The sequence below is a fragment of the Phasianus colchicus genome, chromosome 10 (assembly GCF_987193195.1).
Source record: "Phasianus colchicus chromosome 10, bPhaCol1.hap1.1, whole genome shotgun sequence".
NCBI lineage: Eukaryota > Metazoa > Chordata > Aves > Galliformes > Phasianidae > Phasianus > Phasianus colchicus.
The window spans coordinates 21,831,196-21,848,913 of record NC_143445.1 but is presented as its reverse complement, the minus strand read 5'-3'; the positions used below and the strand labels follow the sequence as shown (position 1 = coordinate 21,848,913).

The following is a 17,718-nucleotide window of genomic DNA, read 5'->3' as shown; positions in this document are numbered from 1 at the left end:
GGGGATGGAGCGCTCCGGCACGACACGAGGACACAGAGGGCACTATGAGACAGACAATATCCCACAGATCAGCACCGTGACATGCTCTGTCCAAGTCTGTGCAAGTGGATGATTCACATCCAGTTGTTGTTTCTGCTTATCTCGTTGGGCAGGAACTTGCTTTTCTGTGCTCCCCGTGCCTTGGGGCACACGGGTCACGGACACGCAGGAGGGACACGGCGCGGAGCCGCTTCACCAACACATCTCCCAAAAAGGATCACCTTTTTAAACTGGAATGCTTCTTTCACTTTTCCCCCCCAGCACAGCCCCTGTTGTGAACGTTGGCTCTGCATCGTCTCTTTTATTTGAGTGAGGCACAGTTACACGGCGTGGTTGGCCGCTCTGTGTGAAGCATACAGACGTGTCCATTGCTGTCAAAGGAAGATGGGAGCGACTCAGAGAGCAGGCAGTGCATTCTGTGGCCTTTCAAGGGGAAATATTTTGGTCTCCCATTCCACTTTTATCTAAATGTCTATTCCTGTAGCCCCGATGAGATGCTCTAAAGTGTGTTTTTTCCATGACAGAGGTTCCCAGCAAACTGATATTTTTTGCAGGGGTCCCACCCAGCTGTGAGCCCTCCCTGTGTGGAGTAGCAGTGAGTCACGGTACCTTCAAGAGTCTGTGGTGTGACCGATCCCAAGACATTTTGGCAGCAGTTGTGGCAAATGAGCCGTTTTGTTTGCTGGCAGAAAGCACCAGAGATAGGAGTGCTGTCTGAGCCCTGGCAGGGTGCTTTTTTTCCCCCAAAACACCGAATGTTTTTGTTTCTGCCAAGCAGCCTTTCTTTTCTTTCTTTCTTTTCTTTCTTTCTTTTCTTTCTTTCTTTCTTTCTTTCTTTCTTTCTTTCTTTCTTTCTTTCTTTCTTTCTTTCTTTCTTTCTTTCTTTCTTTCTTTCTTTCTTTCTTTCTTTCTTTCTTTCTTTCTTTCTTTCTTTCTTTCTTTTTTAGTGTGCAGAAAGAATATAACTGTCTGCAAAAAACTCTTGGAGAGCATCACTGCTCCGGGAGGCTAGAATGGAAAATATGGGGAGGAATGTGATTAACCTGGGGCTGATGGTGGGCAGGTTTCCATCTTGCACTGAGCTTAGAGGGCTCAGCTTGCAGGTCATAACCTTGGGGCTCTGATGGCTTCTAGGAAGGGCCATAAGATGATGGGGGTCTGCGGGCATCCCGTGTGCTGTGCTGGGGGTGGGGCAGGGGGGGAATGAGCTCTGCTGGGGCTCAGCAGTATCTCCCACTGCCTGCACCATCGTGATGGAGAAAAGGAAGGGAGAAAAAGAAATCCAAGGCGTCTGTTTTGTTCTAAGGAAGCTGTTAGTATTGTTGCTGTGTGTAAATGAGCTGTGCTGCATAAATTTGCAGGTATTCAGTTGTATTTAAGCAAGCAACACAGAAGAGGCTTTCTGCTATTCCCTTCCTGCAAGTTCCTTCTTCCTACGTGGCAGTTTTCTGCTGAGTTTGCCTCTTTCTGAGCTTAGTTCCTCAGGTGCTGACCCAAAAGTTGAGCAGGCTGCTGATGTGACCCCCACATAGAACCAAACTGTCCTGCAGCACAGTTTCCTGCGGGCAATGGCCCAACAAAGCACCTTTGGATACTTCCGTGTGTGATTTCCAACAGTGCTGTGAGCAGAGCAAAGCTGTTTGCTGCTCTCTGGGAACCGGAGGACGAGCAGAACTACTGGAGATCGATCCCTTTGCGTTCAGCCACAGAAATGCCATTACACTGAGCCCAGAGCAGCTGCCTTTGCTGTGCCCGGCTCTGGGTGTCTGCTACGTGCAGCTCAGAGTGTTTGCATTCCTCTATTGGGACCCAAACCCTCCTGCAGATGAGGCCCCCCAGATTCCCTGCGGTCTGTCAGACCCAGAATAGCCTCAGGAGATGTATGGGATGTATACGTTTAGATAGTGGAAATATGTCCTGCATTTGTATGACGTGTTTGGCTATATATAAGGGTGCAGAAATGCACACCATTCTGACATGGTGGTCCTGGTCATCTCTGCTCATTGTCACTCTGTGATCCTTTGTGTCATGCTGTCTTCCTGGCAAGCTTTCCAGATGTAGGATTTCTATACAGCTTGTACAGCAAGTGCCAAGAGCTGTGTGTCTGCCAATGCTCCCAAGTGCTGCACCTCTCATCCCTGCCCCAGGGACTCAAACCATGGGCCAACAGGCAGGTGGCAGCCAGCCTTAGTCACTGATGAGCACCTAATGGTCAGCTTCCTGGTGGAGGTGGTGCTGCCCGAGGTGGGGCACGGGATGTGCATTCCTGTCATTGCCAGCAAAGGCTGAAACACAGCCCCAACAGTGAGAGCATCCCAGGGGTTGGGAAACTGCCGTGGCTCAGGGCTGGCCCTGAGTGTGTGCATCAGTGTGAGCTCAGCAGTGATGCTCCCCTGCAAACACCACGGTGGTGTTTTCCCTTCGTGTCACTGCTTAGAGAAGCAAATAAAAGGAGTCCTTGGGAAAGGCCGGGCTCCCAGCCATAGGACAGAGTGCTGAGCAGGGATCTGAGCAGATATCCATGTTACTGATGGAAACTGCCATCCCCTGCTGCTGGGGTTCCCAGCACTGAACGTCCCTGCGGTGTGCTCCTGGCTTGGCAGCAGTCCTCGTGGAGAAGGGCTGCAGAGATCGATAGCGGTGAGGCGAGAGGCTGTGCTGCAGTCATTAGTGCGGGAAGTGCTAATTAGCTCCTGCTTTTAGAGGTAGATAATGCATTTATCAGCAGATAAACGTTAGGAGATTCGCTGTCAGAGAATAATTGTTTTGGAAACAGTGTTTTGAAATATTCTGCTTTTCTTGGGACTGGGCCAAAGGTAAGTAGTGTCAGCTGGGACCATGCCTGAATATACTGTTTTCTGTTGACTTGGATTTGTGTTTCAGTCCTTCTCCAGCTGTGGTTTATATATCCAGGATGGCAGCCATGCCTTATTTCTTGATCAGTGATGTGGGAGAGCATGCAGGCAAACAAAACCAGTGTGTGCCTGTTTTGCTCCGTATGGGGACGTGTTTTGGAGCACAGACGTTCCCAGGTGCTCTGCAGGGCTCCTGCACCTACTGGGGAATTGGGATGGCAGCACTGCTCTGTGCTGGGTGTGGATCCAGGGCTGCCAGCATGCAAACATCTCCTGCAGGGAGCTCCATGGAGGTGTGGTGTGAAGCTGAATTTAAGTTTAAAATATGAGAAATTGGGCAATATTTACATGAAGAACCTTTCATCTCTAGGCAGGGCCAGCAGCTGCTGAGGGCATCGTGCGTAGGATTTCCTTGGCACACAGCCCGGGCTCCCGGTGCCTGCATCTTCTATCCCCACTTTACTGCCCTGCCCCAGTCCGAGCTGAGCTGTGCAGCATTGCACAGGGAGGTGTGCAGGGGCAGAACTGGCTGTGGGACAGAGGCCATTGCACACAGCCCTGCCCCAAGGTCATTGTGCGGGGCTGGGAGGGGGGGTGATGTTGTGAGAACCGAGGTCAGGGCAGTGTTCAGGGATTTGTGTTCCTCACGGCTGGGATGGGAGCTGAGAGAGCATCAGCAGGAAATGCCTGTTTTTATTGGAAGTGCTTTCTCCTTCCCGACTGGGGGCTGTCCCAGTTTCCTAGTTCTGCATGGTGCTCATCAGTGTCTGAGATTGTTGCAGTTCCGCCATGATGGTTGCAAAAGCACAAATCTGGGCTGGCTTCATTTCTAATTAATTTTGTCCTACTCCCCACCTTTCTGTGATTTGCACTACCACTGGATCCTTCATATAATTGCCACCTTCAAGGCTGGCAATACCAGCAAGCTCTGCTGCCCATCCTTAGCCCAGTGCTGCAGCCCTTCTGCTCTGCTGTTGCCAGGGATGTGTTCCCAGCCAGCCTTGTACTCAGCTGGCTGCACATTAACCCATGCAGGTTGCTCAGCTCACCCCTGAGCATGCATGAGGTGTCTGCACACAGGGCTGAGCACAGCCTGATGGAGCAGATTGCAGAGCTGCACCCCGATGGGCGCTCTGTGCCTTCCATTAGCTCAGCTGCTGCTCAGGCTCCTGGGGCTTTGGCTGGGCTATAGCAAGGCTTATTTCTCCTCTCTAGCCCATAATCTGTCTCTAATCTCTAGGGCAGTTTCTGGCTGCTGGGGCTGACTCAGGTCCAATTGTGCCTGGACTCTGCTCTATCCCAGAGCTTGACTGTGCCAGCTGTGGAAACAACTTCAGCTTAAAAAAAAAAAAAACGACAACTAATAATAAAGAAATAAATCTTTAAGTTATGCAGCTGTACTGTGGTCCTCAGCAAATAGGCATGGCCACACTGGTTAATTGTTTATCCATTAACCACCTGGGTCAACTGATGTGAGGAGAGGAGCATGGCTGTACCTGGCACAGCAGGGAGGGGAGGATGCATGCCCAGTTCCATGCACTCCCATCTGCATGGGCTTCCTCCAGCACCAGCTGTGTGGTGTTTGGGTGCTGCCTTCCCACCAGAGTAAATCACAGCATGGCTCCTGCAGGGTGCTCGAGTTGGTTTTTATGCAAACCTCTTCTCTGGGAATGTGCTTTAGGTTTTGGTGGAGCAAGAACATCTCTTCCGTGGATGGATCCATGGACAGAGGAGGTCTGTTGGATGGGTCTGTGTTATTCAGGCAGGCCTACTTGCGTGATTCCTGCAGTGAGCTGGTGCTGTGTCTGGTCCTACAGCATGGGAGCTCACTTGCTGGGAGACAACCCAGTTTTTCCTGATTTTAGTCAAATAGGCGTTTTTTGTTGTGGTGGTTTTACCATAGTTTGGGACTTGTGTGTTATTGGCCTTACATAATAAAATTATGTACTTGTTCCAAGAGAAAACAAAAAAAGAGTGTTCTCTCTGTTAAAATGTTAAATTATTTCCTAATTACAGCATACCCAGCTCATTTTATGGAGCTCACTCACGAACAACTGCAGTGTTCTTTGCAGAACTTAGCATCAGAAGTGTTGCAAATGTTTTTAAAGAACTCATTATTTCACACAACATCAGACCCTCCAGAAGCAGAAATGTACTGGCTTCTTTGAAGTGTTGCCACGCTGTCCTCTCTGTATTTTTTCAGTAGTGCTGCCAGGCTGTGACATTTATTGCTCAGCAGAACAAAGGCCAAGGAGACCTTTTTGGATGCGGGGGGGGTAAGGTGCATGGGGATAAAGGAAGTCTGAATCCTGTATTTAGGCATTGCAGGTGGCAGTAGTGGGGTGAACTCTGTGCCGTGTTGAGATATTGGAGATGGCAGCGATGGGGGTGGTTGGGACGAACGTCATCCCATATCGATGGAGGTGGCAATGACAGCCCTGCTCCTTCCTCCCCAGCCACCCTTGGCTCCGACGCCCGCTGATCTGAGATGTCCCTGAAGCACGAGGGCCGTGCAGCTGCTTCAGCGCTGAAGAGGATCGCTGCAGACATGAGCAACATCATCGAGAGCCTGGACACCCGCGAGCTGCATGTCGACGGGGAGGAGGTCGACTCAGAGGTGCTGAGTGATCCCAAAGGTGCTGGTGAGTTATCAGTCACTGTGCGTGTGTGAGAGCCCAGAGTCTCTGCAGTGCTGCACTCAGTCCATCTGAGGTGTGCTAACGGGCTGTGTGCTCCTTGCAGCGTGCATCCCCTTCTCTGCCATCTATCACACCCGTGGATTCAAGGAGCCGGGCACGCAGACCTACCTGACGGGATGCCCCGTGCGTGTGCGTGTGCTGGAGGTGGAGCGCTTCACTTCCACCAAGAAGGTCAGAACCCACCTGCCAGGAATGCCGTTCTGTTTCCGTACAGCTTTATTAAAATGCTGTTTGGAGGTGAACTCTGGGTGCTCTCAAGGGGGAAGGTTTCCCGTCTGCTTTAAAACCAAATGCTCCTTAGAACACAACGAGGGCTCTTCGAGTGGCTGCAGGAGGGCTGATCTGTGTTGTCCTCCTGCTCAGGTCCCAAGCCTCAATGTGTACACCATCGAGCTGACCCATGGGGAGTTCACGTGGCACGTGAAAAGGAAGTTCAGGCACTTCCAAGAGTTCCACCGGGAGCTGCTGCGCTACAAAGCCTTCGTGCGCATCCCCATCCCCACCAGGAGGTGCGTGTGGTCAGCTTCCTAAATGAGTCTAAAATACCTTTTCTTTCTTTTTTTTTTTTTTTTTTGCTCTCCTGCCCACCCATCTCTTTGTGGGTCTGGGGAGTTTTTCTAGGAAAAGCAAAAGCCTTGCATGAGAAGGGTGGTTATACATCGAGGTGTGGTTATGCATTGGGGTTTGATGCACACACTTAAGCTCAACGCTGGGCTTTGTGATTCCTAACAGCCACACGGTGAGAAGACAATCCATCAAGAGGGGAGAGCCACGGCAGATGCCCAGCCTTCCACACACAGCCGAGAGCACGGTGCGGGAGGAGCATTTCTCCAGCCGCAGGGTAAGTGCTGGCATGCTAAATCCTCCTCCATGCAAGGAGGATGCTGCTGCTCTCTGGGTTCAAAAGAGCAGAGACTCCTTGTGGTTCAGTTAACCCACGATGCCTAGGATGATGGTCCCCCTGCTCCCACCTGCTGCTGTTTATAGATAGAAGAGGCAGCTTACAGGGTCAGGTTGCACGATGAAGGCAGCCCCGCGGCCATCAAAATCCGAGTGATTTCAGTCTGTCCCCATCTGAAAGAGGAGATGGCAGTCAGGCTCTCGATGCTGAAATGGGTAATTTTAGCCAAGGCACACGTGTTCCCTGTAACTTCATCAGATGTGAACAGATGGGCCCCTCCATGAAGCAGGTGGGTGTCTTCCTACCTCTTCACTGCGGCTTTGCCGTTTGCACAAGCAAGCCTGGAAGGGTGTCTTCCTTCACCCCTTCCTTCTCCCCTTCCTGCTGGCTGCTCCCTCCTGTGCTCTGTGCCTCCAGCATTCGAAGAGCTGTGTCCTGTGGCTGTGCTGATAACCCACCCTGCTGCAAACACCTCACTGCTCTGCGTGAAGTTTTAGCTTTAAAAGAGAGAGAAGAAGGTTTCCTCAATTCTACCCATCCTACTTTAAAAACTTTTTTGGCTCTTGTTTTCCTTGTTGCAGTCCCACACTTTTTTACCAAGGGGTAAAAAGTCCCTGCTGCACACTTGGGAGTGTCACATGCTAGGATACCAGCACTGCAAAGCGCAGCATTCTGAATGGCATCTGGTTCTTTTTGGTTGGCACTGTAGCACACAGGCACACATGTAAGCTCTTCTTTGCCCAGTTCCCACCAGGGTGGGAAGAGATTTTCTCTCCATTTCTCTGCTGGGATGGGCAGAATGGGTTCTCCCTGGTGGCCTAGGGACAGGGCAGAGTGGTCACCATGCTCCCCACATCACCCCATTGACTTGGCTTAGTGCTGAATAGGCACTCTCGGTTGTGTCTGGGGCTGAATTTTCCTATGAAACCATTACATACAGGCCAGAAGCACCAGGGACTGGTTTTGTGTTTAAAACAGCTCTGAAATTTGCACTCGGGCAAGAAAAAGATCCTTTGAATTGCAGTGCCAAGCAACAGGTCAGCTGGGGGGGAGGTGCAGTGCACAGGAACCAACCTGCAGTCAGGCTGTTGTGCCACTGAGCCCTAATCCCCAGTGAACACAGAACAACACATTTATTTGTCTATTCGAGCAGAAGAGTGTCTGATTTCCTGATTGCTTCCCACTATCAGACAGTTGGATTTCTTATTGTTTTTTTCATGAAAATGCCTGCATCCTTTCTCAAATTTCGATGTTTGAATTGTAGAAACAGCTGGAAGATTACCTGACAAAGATCCTAAAAATGCCCATGTACAGGAATTACCATGGAACGGTGAGTAGGAATTAATGTAATTCAATGGCAACAGGGCATTCTCTTTCTTTTCATGTGTTGAACCTGCTGAAAGAATGCCACTTAATGGCCATTTGGCAGTGGTTTGGGCTCTGCTGATCACTGTAGCATGGGTGGGATATGATGAAAACCAGAGGGAAAGAGTGTGAGGCTGACTGCTGGAGGTCACTGTTGTAACAAGGCAGAAATACTGCCTCAACTTAGGGCGTCTGAAGGAACTCATTCTTCATTTCTTTTTACTAACTTGGGGAGAAGTGCTGCTCTGGAAGTCATTTGCAAGTTTCTAGCTTTGCAGGGACCTCAGGCAGCCATTTGGCACTGGGGCAGAGAGCGGGGCCAGGGCTTTGTGCGGGTTCTTTTGGGGACGAGCAGCAGAGCGATCGCAGTCTGCAGATGGAAAACAGTCATCTTTCATTCTCAAGGCAATGTTGGGCTAACTTGGCAATTTTGATCAGCAGCATATGCAGAGCGGGGGAGAGTTATTCTACAGTATTTATCCCTCTTGTCAGATCAGGCATTGCTTGTCGGAATACTTTGCAGGATTTCTGCAAATGTAAAGCTGTGTGTGATGTGACTGGGATAGGGGGATGGGTGGTCCCTGCCTGGGCAGCCATAAGCTGTGCAGGGTGTCCCTCTGTCCCCAGCCACAGAGCCAGATGCCACCATGCACAGAACCTCTCCGGTTGTTGTTGGCTCATGTTGGATTTGGCTGCAGTGAAACATTCACTTTGCTGCTAAGGGCAGCGGTCCTGCGCCGGGAGAAAGCATAGGGAGCAAAATGTTTTCTTTCAACAAAAGAAAACAAAACAAACCCCCACCATTCTCTGTCTCGACGCTAAATTGAAGGTTTCTGGCATTTTCCTTGGAACTGAATTTGTCCTCCTTAGAACAAAATGAGCACTTTGCTCTCTGTGGTTGAGAAGTCTCTGCCCGGAGTCTGGAGAATGCTGCTCCTGTTTGCAGCTCGGAGCATTTGGCTCTGCAATTCCTGCTATTGAGTCGCTGAGGGTTTCGGGAATTCCTAAATTCTTGGTGAAGTGGAGTGGCAAAGGCAAGCTGTGCCCAGCATGATGTGCAGCTCTTGCTTCTTGTACACTGCCCTTCTAATCTGTGCAATTGGATTAATTCTCACATCTGCTTTCCATGCTGTGTCCTGAAGTTTATGCCATGCTCTGGGAGCATTCTTGCTGCAGGTTGGGTGGCTGTTTTGCAGACAAAAAGTTCCCTTCCCTTCCCTTCCCTTCCCTTCCCTTCCCTTCCCTTCCCTTCCCTTCCCTTCCCTTCCCTTCCCTTCCCTTCCCTTCCCTTCCCTTCCCTTCCCTTCCCTTCCCTTCCCTTCCCTTCCCTTCCCTTCCCTTCCCTTCCCTTCCCTTCCCTTCCCTTCCCTTCCCTTCCCTTCCCTTCCCTTCCCTTCCCTTCCCTTCCCTTCCCTTCCCTTCCCTTCCCTTCCCTTCCCCCCTTTTGGCTCTGTGAATTGTGATTCAACTTCATATCTAATATCCCTTCCCAAAGGCTTTTTGTAGTTCTGAGTAGAAGTGCTTAAAGACAATTACCATTAAAATGAAAGTTGTGGAAATCCACACCTATTTCTGGGAACTGGAAGCTGGAGAAAGATAGCCCACACAGGTTGGGAAACAGGACCTGTGGGTTTCATTGCATTCAGTATAAATATTAAAAAATAATAATAATAATAATAAAAATTGGGTGTTTACGTTATTTTTTATGTTAACTGCAATAGCTGAGAGTGGGACTAGATGATCTTAGGGGCCTTTTCCAGCCTGCGATTCTGTGGAGGATGCCTGAGCTAAAGCAGAAATAGCTTTGATTGAACCAATGCCCCATAATCCTTCCATAGTTTTGGTTATTGGACTTTAGCATGTATGATGTTTTTGGTGTCTGTGTGTTTTTTCTTTTTCAATTTAGGCTTATGGTAAGCCAATTTTCTGTGTAAGAAATAGCTGTCATCTTGTTGCTGAACAATTTAATTCTGAACAGCGCTGTGATCTCATTTTATTGCTAGTCACAGCTGTTAATTAACTGTTTATGCTTCTTTGGCCCACTAAATTAAAAAAAAAAACAAGCATCTAAATGGAAAAAGCGGAGTGGAGCTGCTGAACTCTTTCTGAAATGCAGATGCTATAGAAAGTTTGCCATAAATAAATCAGACACTCTCGACGTGGCTGTGACCGTGGCTCGTGTGCCTTGCTGCGGTTCCCCACCTTTCACTGCTTATCTTTCTGCAGCCGATCGCTTGCATCTGGGTTTTTGTTTTTATTATTTTGTATCGCTGCAACAATGTCATTGAGTCTGCATTCTCTCAGTTCCTACCTCATACCTCAAATACTCTGCTGCGGACTGCTTGGAAACCGGAGCAGGACCGCTCCCCGCAGGCAGCGCAGGAATCCAGCTGCCCGCCTCCCAGCACCGCTCCGCTGTGTTCTGAGCACCTCTGCTGTAATGCTCTGCAACAGTACAGCTAGCTGATGTGGTAATGGTGGCAATAAACCATCTGATCAGTTATTTTCCATTGTCCTGAGGAATCCTGCTTGGAAGTGATGAGATCAGTTTGCAAAGCAAGCCCCAGTCTTGCTTGTTGCTTTGTGTCAAAGCACATCTGACTGCATGGGTGAAGAGCAAGGAATTTCAATAGAATGAGAGGGAATGGCCTCAAGCTGTGCCAGAGAAGGTTCAGGTTGGATATCAGGGCACGTTCCTTCTCCAAAATAGTGGTGGTGCATTCACACAAACTGTCCAGAGAGTGGTGGAGTCACCCGGAGGTGTTCTGGAGCCCTGAGATGTGGCACTGCGGGACATGGGCAGTTGGCTTGGGGGATGAGTTGGGGTTGGTCTTGGTGCTCGGAGGGGTCTTCTCCAACCACAGTGAATCTATGAATTTAATTTCTCCTCCTGGCTTTTCTTCTCATCCTCCAGGGACTGTTATTTCTCTGCTCACTGCTGATGTTTTCAAAGGGTTTTGACACTTCTGTGCAGCATTGTTTTCACTGTGAATAATGTGAGGGAGACGGCCAGTTTTCTGATCCGTCTGGTGGGAATGCCAGCCACTTTCTGAAGGAGTGGAAATTGGTTTTGAGGCAAGGAACCAGCCTGAAAATTCTGCTTAGGACCTCCTGTAAGAGCTTATGGCATGCCCTGGGCTCTCACACACTCCTTGTCTTGTTTTGCATGTCACTGCAGAAATGGATGGAGAGGTTCACAGCTCACAGCCAGTACTTTCTCAGAGCTGATTTCCCAGTGAGAATACTGATATCAAGATGGGCAGCAAAACCATGAAATAGTTTGTCCTAGTCCCTGTCTGAAACAGGCTAAAATCAGCAGAGAATGAGGGCATAAATTTGGTTCTGCTGAATGGAGGTTGCTTCATGTCCTTAGGCTACTGGGAGAACAACAGATCCTTTGTCCTTCTCCTGACCTTATAGATGGGGTGAGGAGTTTGGGAATGTCCCAGAGGGAACAGCAGGGAGAAAGAAAGATGTTCTGTGTTCCTGCTGCTATCTGGGGCAGTGCTGGGCATGGTAGGGATGGGGCCTGAGTCAGTCCCACTGTGATGCAGGACAAGCTTATGTCTCAGGTTTGCTGATATTCTTTGTTACGCTTCATGTTTTCAAAGCCTTGCAAAGTTTGTGGTTCCACCCATTTACCTCCTCTGTGGAATCAGATTTTGCAAACGAAGGCCCTGAGATGGATTTGCCAAAGAGCCCCTGGCAGAGAGACCTTGGAGGGCCTCCATGGGTGGTGAGATATCAGTAAGCTTGGGATGCCTGGAGACTTCTGTCCACTGCAGGGCCAGCAGCCAGCAGACAGGCAGGGACGTCCCGCTGTGCCAAGAAAAGCCAGCTCGCTCCAAATCGCAGGGTGTCCTATTTTTAGAGTTGAATGTAGTCATGCTGCGCTTTCTCACCAGCTTTGCTTATCTTTGCATTCCTCTGCTGAATGCGTTCAGCGTTCTCCCTGCCGAAGCAGGAGGAGCCGGGTGGAGGCAGGTGACTCAAATCTGAGGTTTGCTGATGCACCTGGTGGTGGGAGCTGGGGCTCATCCTGGGCCGCACAGATCAGCAGAAGTGGAGAACGTGCTGAACGCTGTTCTGTCATACTCTGTTTCACTCTCCTTCTGCCCCACCACACCTTCACTGTGGGTGTTTGGCTCATGGGGGTGGATGAGGCCATGATGTGGTGGAGTGAAGGCTGAGCAAGAGTGTTCTGCTGAGGTCTTGGTTTGAGGAGCTGAGCACCAAAATGGTGTGTGGTGGTGGTATAGGGGACTGGAAGCCAGTTGGGAGCTTCCAGCCCCAGGGATGAATGCTCATTCTCTTTGCAGCTTTTCTGTGCTCTTCCTGAGGATACTGAAGTTATGGTGGTGATTTTTGCTTAGGCTCCTCTGTAGGTTCTCTCTTGGTGACAGGGTGAAGCAAAACTGTTTTGTGTCTTTCCCCAGATGGAGTTCATTGGAGTAAGTCAGCTGTCATTCATCCACGACCTGGGACCAAAGGGCATGTGAGTTGTGAGCTGGTTTTTTTTTTGTTTTTTTTTTTTTTACTTTGTAAGATACAGTTCACCAAGAACGTGGCCTTATAGTGTTCACAATCAGAGTTTTCCTTCCTCACTAACAACTGACTGGGGAATATTTTACCATATGGATATAAAAATGCATCAGTGTTCAGAAAGAAGTGCTACCACTTTGGGAAATAGCCTCAGTGTAGGCTGCTTTGCAAGACGTGGGCTGCAGCTCACCAGCTGGGTTATGGGGTTGCTTTCCTCCCCTCCCTACAACCTGTCTGCCTCCATGTTTGTGAGCCTGTGCTGTGAAACACTGGAAAGCGATGGAGGCAGCATCCCTGGAGGTGTTCCAGAGCTGTGGAGATATGACACTGAGGGGCAGTGGGCTTGGTGGGATGGGTTGCGGTTGGTGCTCTTAGAGGTCTATTCCAACCTTAATGATCCTATGATTGCATGAAATGGGGCCTTTTGTTTTTTAAATCTGCATTGCTTCCTTGGGGAGATGTTTTTGCCCTTCTTCTGAGGGGCAGTGCTGCAGGGCCGTTCAGGCCTGGCTGGAGGTGCCAGGTGCCATCCCTTGGCTGGGCTCCGAAGCAGCATGGAGGGCACTCAGGGTGAGGCCTGCCACCTGTCCTGACCACGTTTGTGTCCTTGCAGGGAAGGGCTGGTGATGAAGCGCTCCGGGGGCCACCGCATACCTGGTCTGAACTGCTGTGGCCAGGGCAGGATGTGCTACCGCTGGTCCAAGAGGTACTGCGGGCTGAGGGGTGGCAGAGCTGAGGGCTCCTCTCCCGTGCTTTGCTGCTCCCCATGCCTGGAGGTTTCCCCATCCCTGGAGGTGCTCAGTGCCAGGTTGCTTGGGACCCTGGGCAGCCTGGTCTACTGCCTGTTTTGATGGTTGGGAACCCTGCCTGCAGCAGGGGGCTGGAAATAGGTGGTCTTTGAGATCCCTTCCAACCCACGCCATTCTACAATTCAGTGATTCTGTGATCTTAAAAGTTGCTGTGTTCTTGTGAAGATGTTCTATTTCTTTATAGTCTTGCCAGTATTACTTCAAACAGTTTTACAGGAGTTATCTATAGTGATTTTACAAGGAGATGACCTTCCAGGTCAAATCATTAAGTGCAGTAATACTGCCAGGGAGGATTTGTTAAAATCCTACAGATGATTGTAGGAAGAACTTACATTCATGTCTGGCTTCTACAAATAATTTCATGTATTTCACAAATAGAGAATGCATTCTCAAATAAATCCTCTAGATCTTGTTGGATAAAAGGAGGAAAGTACTGAAATAGGCAGCATGCCCCATAATTTATTTTGTCACAGTAGTGTGAAGGTGTAGTTTTGGCTGTTCTTCTCCCCCTTAAATGCTAGGATGGCAGCATGCTCCAAGACTCAGCTTTGCAATCACTTTTCAAAATGTGTTGGAAGCACTGTAAAACCTAACTGCCTATTTCTTACAGCTTTGCAAGTGTTTCGTCACCAGCCTGCACTGCCCATCCTCGTCCTTCTCTCTTGCTACATTTCTCTCTTTTGTCTCTTTGAGACATAATCTGCTTTGCTGCAGGTGTTGGGTTTTCCATACCCCAAATTAGTTTCCTAAGTTATAGCAGGCTGGGGATGTTATGGCCATGGGTCTATGGAAAGGGACACGGAGGATGATTGCAGGGTGACACCGTGAAGGTGCGTGAGTCCTCAGGCATGGAGAGCTGCCCAAGGAAATGAGAAGTGCACATACTGGAAACCATACCCAGCAGGGATGCTTGGGAATGGGATTATGGGCCTCTGGGGAGAGGAAGGGAGGGTATTTTGGCACCAAATGAAGGGTGATGCTCGGTGGCGCTGAAAGAAAAGGAAAATAATGGGATTTGGAAGTATCAGGGGAGCCGGGACTGTTACTAAGGGTAGCAGAACTCACATGTTTTTGCGGTGCATTCTGTTGCTGTGTGTGTTTCTGCATTCGCACAAGAATTAGGCGGAGGTCTCGTGATGGAGACCTGTGTGGGACAGAGGGGGCCGGTTACCCCAGCTACACGGCACGGGGAGAAAAATTAGAAATGCCATTCGCAGCAAAAACATATTTTTCTCAGAGTTGCCTTCAGGCTGTGGTATTTATGTAAAACCTGCAGGTCATCTTTCATCATGTGTTTCTAGCAGAGTGCCTGTTGCTTGGCAATAAATGCTGTCCAAAATGCCTTGTTCGTACATTCTGATAGGAGCAAAGTGATGCTAGCTTCAAAAGCAAGGTGAGCCATTAGCACAGCTGCCCAGGGAGTGGGGCAGGGTACTGTCCCTGGAGGTGCTCTAGAGCCATGGGGATGTGGCACTGAGAGACATGGGCAGTGGGCATGGAGAGATGGGCTTGGGTAGGCTTGGGGATCTTGGAGGTCTTTTCCAGCCTTAATGTTTCTGTGATAATTCATTTTGGAGATGTCAGGCAGTTCCAGTATCACTTATAGGTGGGGCATGCAGCCTGAATGGAGATCTGGGTTAAAAGGAGCGCTCCCTTCACCTGGCTGGGATGTTTGTCTCACTGCTTTTGTTATGTGAGATGCTGCCTTTCCAAAGACCTCTATAAAAAGTAGCATGCAAGTTGCTCTGGAAGTCTTTTATTGGATACAGACTTACGACCTAAGTTCATAAAATGAGCACTTGGGCTTTTCTGCTCTCCTAGCAACTACTTTGGGTTAAATGCTTTCCTTCCCCTGGTGAGCAGTGCACACTTGTTTGGAAAGCCTTCTCATGTTACTGGGATTTTCTGGTGGTTTTTGAGGGATGTAATGCCAAGCTCCTGTGCCCCACAGGTGGCTGGTGGTGAAGGACTCCTTCCTGCTCTACATGAAGCCGGACTCAGGGGCCATTTCCTTTGTCCTGTTGGTGGATAAGGAATTCAGCATCAAGATAGGCCAGAAAGAAACAGAAACGAAGTACGGCTTGCAGATAGACAATCTCTCTAGGTAAGAAATCCAGGCTTAGCTAGACGCTTTTTTTCTTTGCTTTTATTATTTTTAAGGAGTCAGTGGTATCTCTCTTTTTTATTAGTGTCAGAGCAATGCTGATGTATTCCTTTGCAAACAAAACAACAAAGCAAAGACTCTTGCTGCTCCTTACTTGTGGCATTAATAAAACATGACCGACAGAGGTGCATCTAGCAACGTGCAGACAGGGAGAAGCAGCCCAGCGAAAGCACTGTGCCCTGTGTTTCTCTCTTACAGGTCACTGATTTTGAAGTGCACCAGCTACAGGCATGCCCAGTGGTGGAGGCAGGGAATAGATGAGTTCATTCGGAAACATGGCAAGGACTTCCTCACCGAGCACCGCTTTGGGTCGTACGCGGCCGTGCAGGAGAACACACTGACCAAGTGGTGAGTTGGGGGGATTTGGGGGCTCTGGATGTAAACCCATGGTAGTGCAGGTGCTAATGAGAATGCCTTCCTCTGGCTGCTTCCTCCTCCAGATCTTCCTCCTAGAGCAGCAGCGCTGCAGATTGGTTTTCGTATGCCCCTCTGCTTCCATCCATCAGGTCCTATCTCACAGCTCCTGCTGCTCAAATGGTTTTTGTAAACCCAAGCTAACGTGCTACACCATCCTTTCCTGAGAGCCGAAACAGCTCTCACATCAAGTGAAGCCCAAGGATATGGCGTGTGGTTGGCAGAAGTACCGAGTGGCACTTTGTGATCTCTTCTCATGCTGTTTTGTTAAGCTGCTAATAGCAGCATGGAATTCCTACTATGTGTTGTCCTAATTCTTGAAATAAGGTTTATGCCTTATTTTGAGAAGAGAACATAAGTAATGTTAGCACTGAGCCTGTTGGTCTTTCACTGTGAACTTCTTGTTTGATGAACGGGGAGGAAAAATAAATCAACATACTTTGTTTGGTTTTGCAGGTATGTAAATGCTAAGTGGTACTTTGAAGATGTTGCGAATGCCATGGAAGCTGCTAAAGAAGAAATTTTCATCACAGATTGGTGGTTCGTACTTGCATACTTGGGTTTTGACCAGCTGTCACCCTTGGGGCATTCCTGACAATGCCGCAGTGTTTGGAGGCCATACAGTATGGCAGCTCGCCGTGCTGCCAGATGGTTTGGCAGCACACCCAAACATCGTTGTGTTGGACTCAAAGGCCTTTTCAGGAGGGTTGGCAGCAAAAGCACATGATTGAAATCAACTGCTCAGTTGTCTCCTACCGAGGAGAGGCCTGAAACTGCATGAAGACACCACCTGAATTGCAAAGTGTTTGAGTCGCTTCGTTGGGAGCATAAAATGCTGTACAGCCAAGGGACAGGAGTGTTTGGCAGGGTGTAAGGGACCATGACACTCGGATACCACAGATTTAGGCCATATTCTTCCCGTGTCATCTGCACTGGAGCCTAGGAAGAGGCAGTGGGGACAGGCTGCTCAGCCATCCTCTCCGATGTTGGGCACATCACCTCTGTAAAAGGAGCCTTTTAGTACTTACCTACTGCTGGTAGGAAGTGGAGGGCTTAATTCTAAGGCAGCAATTATTATGAGAAAACTAAATGTAATGTTGGCATTGACAAATGCAAGCCTGCTTCTTGACATGGCCACAGATAAACCCAATGCTCTTGTTGCTCCATGTGCAACACCAGGTAGTAGTGCAAAATGATTGCATTTCAGGCTCTTTGTCTCTTAACATTTTATTCAGCAACAGTCAGTTATTAACACACTGTGGAACTGCAGAACTTACCTGAAAATTGGAATTAAAGATAAAAAAGCTGTAGTGAGAAGCACGGTTTTAGGATGTAGCAAGGTGCTTTAGTCAAGCACAAGTTCCTCTGTTCTGTATGAAAGTAAAGGACAGAAATTCTGTTGCCTCACTTTGCAGGATTTAGATACAAAAGCTTAACTCTTCCTTGTGACCCTTAAAGCCATGAGTCACTAAAATGCCCCACTGCAGTATCATCTTGCTTTGTCTTAAGGCAGAATGGAAAATTCAGCCCAAATCTGTGCTTCTCATGCTGCCATAAGCTTTGGGAAAACTGAAATCACACTTCCTGATTTCTTTGCTTACTGAACTGATCATTTAGACCAATGCTCTGTTTGCAAGCTACATACGCTGTGTTCTTCTCCCCCTTTATTTCCTTAGGCTGAGCCCAGAAATCTTCATGAAGCGGCCCGTTGTTGAAGGGAATCGCTGGCGGCTGGACTGCATTCTCAAGCGGAAAGCTGTAAGTGAGCTCCAGCTTCTGCCCCTCTGCACGGCAATCCCTATGGCTGCAGGGTCATGGTCACCTTCCCGCGTGGAGGTTGTGGCCACGATGATCTTGGTGCATTGCTGCAAAGAAATGCCATTGGGAAGGGGCTTCAGCATAATGTGTGGCTCAGGATGAGTAGTGTTGT

General features: G+C 49.1%; 1 protein-coding gene across 3 annotated transcripts in view; it reads left to right on the top strand.

Annotated features, from left to right (window-relative positions):
- PLD1 (phospholipase D1) overlaps nucleotides 1-17,718 on the top strand; it is a 47,428-nt gene that overhangs the window by 10,551 nt on the left and 19,159 nt on the right. For all 3 annotated transcript variants that reach the window (XM_090147718.1, XM_090147716.1, XM_090147717.1), the window contains 11 exons: nucleotides 5,351-5,536; nucleotides 5,637-5,764; nucleotides 5,957-6,102; nucleotides 6,326-6,434; nucleotides 7,759-7,824; nucleotides 12,296-12,354; nucleotides 13,015-13,107; nucleotides 15,162-15,314; nucleotides 15,573-15,722; nucleotides 16,245-16,328; nucleotides 17,465-17,546. In XM_090147718.1, coding sequence (XP_090003844.1) covers nucleotides 5,383-5,536; nucleotides 5,637-5,764; nucleotides 5,957-6,102; nucleotides 6,326-6,434; nucleotides 7,759-7,824; nucleotides 12,296-12,354; nucleotides 13,015-13,107; nucleotides 15,162-15,314; nucleotides 15,573-15,722; nucleotides 16,245-16,328; nucleotides 17,465-17,546 — 1,224 coding nt within the window. In that variant the 5' untranslated portion in view covers nucleotides 5,351-5,382. The remainder of the gene's footprint in view (nucleotides 1-5,350; nucleotides 5,537-5,636; nucleotides 5,765-5,956; nucleotides 6,103-6,325; nucleotides 6,435-7,758; nucleotides 7,825-12,295; nucleotides 12,355-13,014; nucleotides 13,108-15,161; nucleotides 15,315-15,572; nucleotides 15,723-16,244; nucleotides 16,329-17,464; nucleotides 17,547-17,718) is intronic.